The sequence below is a fragment of the Sesamum indicum genome, linkage group LG2 (genome assembly GCF_026168435.1).
Source record: "Sesamum indicum cultivar Baizhima isolate 11 linkage group LG2, ASM2616843v1, whole genome shotgun sequence".
NCBI classification, from domain to species: Eukaryota; Viridiplantae; Streptophyta; class Magnoliopsida; order Lamiales; family Pedaliaceae; genus Sesamum; species Sesamum indicum.
The window spans coordinates 891,440-898,667 of NC_142658.1; the positions used below are offsets into that span (position 1 = coordinate 891,440).

General features: G+C 31.2%; 1 protein-coding gene across 1 annotated transcript; it reads right to left on the minus strand.

Annotated features, from left to right (window-relative positions):
- Positions 1-6,094: 6,094 nt before the first annotated feature.
- LOC105175966 (uncharacterized) lies at positions 6,095-7,026 on the minus strand. Its single transcript, XM_011098617.3, has one exon. It carries the CDS (start codon positions 6,947-6,949, stop codon positions 6,326-6,328), a length of 624 nt encoding a protein of 207 aa, XP_011096919.1. The 5' UTR covers positions 6,950-7,026; the 3' UTR covers positions 6,095-6,325.
- Positions 7,027-7,228: the final 202 nt, after the last annotated feature.

Below are 7,228 nucleotides of genomic sequence, written 5' to 3' on the forward strand. Positions count from 1 at the left end.
CTGTTTGTTTCTGTCTTTACTATCCAAACTCTAAATCAAGTTTGGAGATCAATAGGTAAAATGTAATACTCAAAATTTGTCACTTTTCAGCCCCCCCTTTTTCTTTTAAAGAGACTGATTTGGGATTTTTGTCTATGATCCTCTTGGTCATAAAGGACAAGAATTTCATGAGCCATATTTTTAATGTACAAAGAGGAGCAATGTGAGAATTTTGAGAGGTTTTGAATTCAAATTTTGAGTGTGTGTCTGCGTCTCTCTGTTGTGAAAACGATCATTAGAAAAATTAGCATATTGGGCTGTGTTTTTATTTTTGGGCTTAATCTGAAAAATGTGTTTGTATGATATTGGGTCTAAAACTTATTATATAGTACAATAGCAAACTGAGTTATGAGGGGAAGCCCAAAGTTGGAGCAATGGCCTATGGATTTAAAGCTCTCCAATGAGTCCTTTTAGTCCCAAGTCTGAACCCATATAACTCTTCACTTTGATCAGAGATTCTGAGTTTGTTTACTTACATAATAATTTATTTTTCAATAAAAAAATAAAATATGATTATATATTAACAAGGAAAGAAATCAAGTAAAAGAAGCAGGCTGACCTTCCCAAAATAAGAAGATTAGACGATAACCAGCCAAATCCACTTGAATCGAACAAATTCAATAAATTTTAACCGTGTATCAAGATAGGTGAGGGATGTAGTATTCTATTCCTACTTACTTTGCTCAAGTAGTATGAATACCACTACTCCTTGAAAGGGAGCGGACAAAAAATTAAAAGACTTTGCATCAAAATCTTGTGTAAATGTGACGAGTTGCATCCCAATTTAAATAATAGTTAATATATTTACGCCCACGATCTATAATCTACTCATACAAATTACTCCTTATACATACACTCATAAAAAACGACAACATCATTTACACAAATTACCTTACTTTTTTAAAAATTACATATACATCATCTAAAAAGCGTCAACATTATTACACAAACTATCTCTAGTTTTTTACTATCATGAATAATTTGTGTAAACAAATTATATATCAGCAAATATAAATGAAATTATTCCTAATAAAAAAATTTGATCTCATTTTTTGACCATATCATATATATATATATATATATATATATATATATACACATCATAATTAGAAACAATTGCAAAATAAGTCAACCAGAATCTTAAGGGTTAGGTGTAGCATTTATATTTTTGATATGATAATTTCGGACATTGTAAGATTATTTAAATCTATTATTCTCCAATTCAAACTTCTTCTTGTCTCCCGGCCCCCCTATTATTGTGCTATTAATTAATATATAGGATAATTGGGTTTTTTTTTTTTTTTTTTTTTAAATTTGGTATAATTACGTGTAAAGTTTATGTGATTTGAAAAATTACATTTTAATATCCTAACGTTTGATCCGTCTATCAGTTAGATCTTATGTTAGTATTCATCGAATGTATTGATATTAGTCAAAAATAAAAATTTGTATTAAAACAAATCTTTTTTTGGACCAACTATCTATATATCTTCACACGCTAATGCATAGTGGAGACATATTTCACCCTTATAAGGGCAGTTGATCATAATAAATTTATTTGACCTTCAACAAGCCAATCGGGAATAATTATGAATTTTTATTCAAAATTTTTTTTGTTAATATTGACAAATTCAGTGAATTTTAATTAACAAAAAGATCTATTTAGATGGAAACAAACGTTATGATCGGGTGTTAGATTATCCCACTATGATATAGCAAATGAGTAAATTACCCCTCTATGATAAAAAACATAGCAATGTATCTTCCCATACTTTTTAAAATGAAGCAATTTACCTTCCTATCTAGGGAGGTACATTGCTGCATTTTAAAAATATAAAAAAATAAATTGTTGCATTTTAAAAAAAAATCACAAAAAGGTAAATTACGTACTTTTCTTTTTCATAGAGAGTAATTTGATCATTTGTAATATCACATAGAGTTGTTTGCACTTTTTTTATTAAAATATGTACACCGACACAATATCTTTTGAAATATCGAGGGTGGCTATTTAAGTGAGTATACGAGAATTATTGCGAATGAAGAGATGATTTTTGGTATGTGGAGCAAAGGTTGCGGATCCTTGTCCCTAACCAGTCACCAGGTCTGTTTCTCATTAATTAGTGCAAGACTTTGGAACATCGATCAACTTGTAAGAATAATCTTGTACTAACTAGGACATGAAAATTTATGATTTCCAAATACTTCTAAAACGATGTTTACCTCTATATATATATATAAGCTATTTGTATATACAAAATATATCATTTTGAGATATTATTTTGATTTGAGTCGAGGTGGTGATTGATCTGGATGTCAATTGTCAGTGACGTGAAATATTCCTTCAACTCCCTCAATCAGATCTAATAAGTGGCTGATCTGCAATACAGTTAGAGTTGCTTGAATGATCCCAACTAAACATTTCGAAACTTAAGTCAAAAGGGGTAGTTAAATAGTTGGTGGTCGCAAGAACTCGATTTTCAAAATAATAATGCATACCTTACAAATGGGGACAATCCCCTTTTTATAGGAGTCATTTGTATGGACTTGTACTGAGCTATGTGTTGGCTCCTTGTTTCTTGGATGGGCAATGTATCAACGGCTATGGTTTTTTGTATTCGGGTCAGACGGGTCGCGTTAAAAAACCACTTGGATCCCGTCTATTTTTAGTGAATTTCACATTTCCTAGGGACAAAGTCATCCTTTGTAGCCCTTTTACTAAGTAACGCCCATAATATTCAAACGTCTACTGTCTGATATTCCAAACAATATTCAAAATATTAACAAAAAAATATTAATATTATTTAATATGAATCGAAAACAGTACTTCAAACACTTACACATCAAACACAATGTTTTAAAGTACTAATAGAATTTAAATTATGTCGAACAAGATTCAAAAAAATAAAACTACCAAAACTTTAATTATGAAACAATTGTATATACATATATATTATATTTATATTGAGAGATTGATATATATAGGTGTAGTATAATTCATGAGTATGTGGTTGGTGGGTAGGTTGTAAATGCATGTCGGATGCAGTAGAAATGAAGAACCCTAAATATCCAATTGCCACTAATGTGAAAAAAAGGGTACCACAAGAAAAAGGTCAATGCATGTATCATGCACCCTACACCTAACACTCATGACTCAACACAAAAATCCACGCTTTCTCTTCTTACCTACAATTATCCTCTCTGTCGGTAAACAAATTTTAATACATATGTACTACGTACCATCATTATAATTAAATAAAGTACGATTTAATATCTTTTTTTTTTGTTTTTAATTACTTTGATAAACTAAAAAAAAGAATAATAATTAAATTTCGAAAATAATGTTGAATTATATATGTTCGATGTATATATGTAAGTGGGCATTTTAAATATTATTGCACATCAATGATTTCGATCCATCGATGGCTTCTTTCGGCAGTCGAGGGGCGCTACAAAATTATATATATAGCCAAATAAATGAGAAATGCCCACTAAAACTTTCATCATTATGGACGGCCCCAAAGTTTAAAATATCTTCTATTTCATGAGTATTTACCACTACAAAAGAATCGAGGATTTTGTAACTGTTCTTTTAGAATAGCTATGTAATCGTTTCAAAATGTCCGGTTATAATTACGTATTTGTAATGGATTGGATGTGATGATACTATAGAAAGGCTGATAAAAATTTATTTTTTTTTGTAATTGAAGAGTCCGTTACAATTTGTATCCGTAAAGCTATTACAAAATTACAGCCGTTATAATTTGTAATGATTTTTGAAATAATTAGGGACGGCCAACTTTTCGCATTATGCCAACGGTTATAAAACACATTACATATATTTGGCCATTACTATTTTCTATTGTTTTTGTAACGGTGTGTAATATTTATAATGGTCTTAAGAAAAATTAAAAGTCGTTACAATTACCATGAAAAAAACCGCAAGAAAATGTACAGTAAGAAGGTGTTACAAAAACTGCGTCACTAGGGACGACTTTTTTTTATAGATGGTATTCCAAAAGCCATTCCAAAGGCGGACATGATAACGACTATATTTTTTAATGGCTAGCTTTTAATGATTATATTAATCATTTCAAAAGTTGTTAGAAAGGCCGTTATAAAATATATTATATATAATTGTGTTGCAAGTTATTTTCATTTTGTTTCATGTAAAATTCTTATTAACCACACACACTCTTAATATTCTGATTTTCGTGCATGTACACTTGATCAGGTGGATTATTACTTAATTTTTTGACCATCAACTGCTGGTCATCTCTTAAGTTGATTGACCAAGTAACAACGATTAATTTAATAATTTTATGTTTAATTAAATTAATTATAGTTTACTTATTTTAGTTTTATAAAAAAATTTTATCTTATATGTTATATATTTCTAAATAGCGTAATGTAATATTTATAAATTTATGGACTACAATTGTAACGATTTTGAAGGGCTGCTAAAAAGGCCATTACAAATATTTTGCAACACCCAAAAAAACCGCGGTAAGGATCTTCGACTCTTCGTTACAAAAACTATTATTATTAAATAATTTTTTTTTGTAGTGGAGCTTTGAGATTGAACTAAATTTGATTATTTATATGTATATATATATTTAATTAGGTATGTGGGTACCAAGATTCCATGCTTTTATTTCATTTTTGTACCCTCATATATATATAATTAATGGCCCTACAAATAAAAATTAGTAATATTATTGATTGAGAGTTAAATACTTGTGAATTTGGGACCCTCATGACTTCAATAGGAAGCAGCCGGCAGCCATATTGCCCATCCATCCCTTACTACAAAAATGCACAATAATTTGAAAGAAGATAAAAATAAATAGGAGAGCATTTGTGACACTCAATTATATTGGCATTGTGCCTCATTTTTTACCATATTATATGCTCCTTTTTCCCTTTTCTTTGGGTTTTTTTTCTCTCAAAGGTGAAATTTGTTGATATTAAATGATGAGCGTAGTTTATACCTTTTTGAAATTTTTTATATTAATAAAAAATATGGAGGATAATTTAATTTCTTACAATATAATATTTAATCCTGTTTAATTAATTACCATAATTAAAAAAAAATAGTCATATACATTAAATAGTTACTGAATGTTTATTAATTTTGATTTTTTTGTGAAGGTGACTAAAATATTCACTATTGCTAAAATATGTGGCAAATATTTTTGTCGTGACTAAAAACCATAAAAAATACTTTTATCATAATAAATAAAATAAATTTTTACATTAATTTTACTTAATCATAGTTAATAATCATTATTGACTACTTATTATTGGCTCACAACAATTAAAATACAGAATTTTGTTACTTAAAAAGAGTTTTGATAACTCGACAACACCATGTTTATTTGAAAGGGTGATGAAACGAGAATCCATTAATATTATTACAATTCCTGAACAAATTAATTCCATCTTTTTTTTTTTTTTCTTTTATTACCATGATCGATCATCACAAGAAAAGTCAAGACCTAGAAGCCCGGGTATAGAAACCTTTGACTTTGACAAGAGAAGTCCAATTTCCAACATCACGATTGTGTGGACAACCTAATTATTAATCCTAATTACATAATTAGCTTTACAAAAAAGCTTTCTAATAAAAAATTCTAACTTAAATCAAGTTTAATCGAACTAAATCAGTTATATAATAAGTATAATATACTCGTCATGTGATTTAATATTTTCCTTGACTCTACACCAATTACACAATAAATGTATAACACTTATCATATAATTAACTTGGTCCGAACTGATATTATTTTATTCGTGGTCCAGTTTCTCAGTCCTATACTTACTCTCACATGGGTTTTTGTAACTTTTACTCATACTTCCAAATAACGTCACATGCTGTCCAGAAAGGATACTATGATGTCCAGTAGATTGCAATTGCATACGGTCTACGTATAAGACAGCTTTGTACAGTTCCTTGTGCAGTACTCAATTTTTTTTTTAAACCAAAAAAGGGATCATGTACACTTGTTCCTAGTAGTACTCAAACAGTTATTAAATTACTCAAACTCACTACTACATCACTTGGGAACAGCTTGCTTTGTCCTACATTACACATACAACATTCAACATTCAAACAAACTATCAACATACAACAACCAAAAGAAAAAAAAAAAAAAAAAGCCCAGGTCGAAATTTAATAAAAACTTTGGTAACAACATGAAGACATGATTGATATTCGAGTAGTAAAATTCTTACATCTATAGATAATGCAGCTGGATTTGATCATAATTCAGGCATAGGAACGGTTCACTTAGCTCGAACGACGATTAAGAAGGTAATGAGGGCTTGGTCTTGGGAGGTAGACAAGAGATTCCGACACCGCACATGTCCTCTTGCAAGAAGCATACATGCTTATGAATCCAAACCTATCACTCAAAGTCCTTGTGATCTTGGATGAGCTGCCATGATGATGATGATCATGCTCCTCCTCCTCATCATGATCATCCTTGGAACATTCCACCAGTGCTGCAAAGAATGGATCCCTTTGAACAAACCTATTGCTCTTCTTGGGGGAGATCTCTTCTTGGTGGAGCAGTTTCTTGGCGGCGGAGTTGGTGGTTCCGGCCGGCGGTGGTGGGAGGAGATGCTCGGAACATGCCTTCTTCTTTGGGCCTAATTGGTTCTTGGGGATTCCGGGGAGCTTCTCCCAAGAGAATGGGATTCCTTTGAACTTGAGAGGTGTGCTAATTGGACTAAATGGAGGGAATTCCTCAGCCAAGGAGAATGTCAATGATCCAAAGGAAGAGTCACAAGAATCCGACGGCGAGACTGATGAGAACGAGGGCGTCCGACGGGCCGACGATGGCCGGAATATCGGTGTGGAGTGGAGGCTGCTTCCTTCTTCACCGGTGTATGTTAGATGAGTAGAAGCCATAGTTCTTGAGAGAAAGGAACAAGTGGTGTTGTGTTTAGTGTGTGTAGTGTGTGTTGTCTAAGTATGATGAATGACTATTGATATATTGTCTAGTTTTATTTAAAGAATGGAAACTTTGGTGAAAGTGATGAAAATTATATTAGGATGGTGAAATGACAAAAAGGACCCCAACCCATAAATGAAAAGGGAGGAATGAAGAGGGGACACAATGGGAAACATCAATAATAGAAGTGGGTGTGATGTGGATATTTTCATGTCATGCCCATATTATGAGTGAGT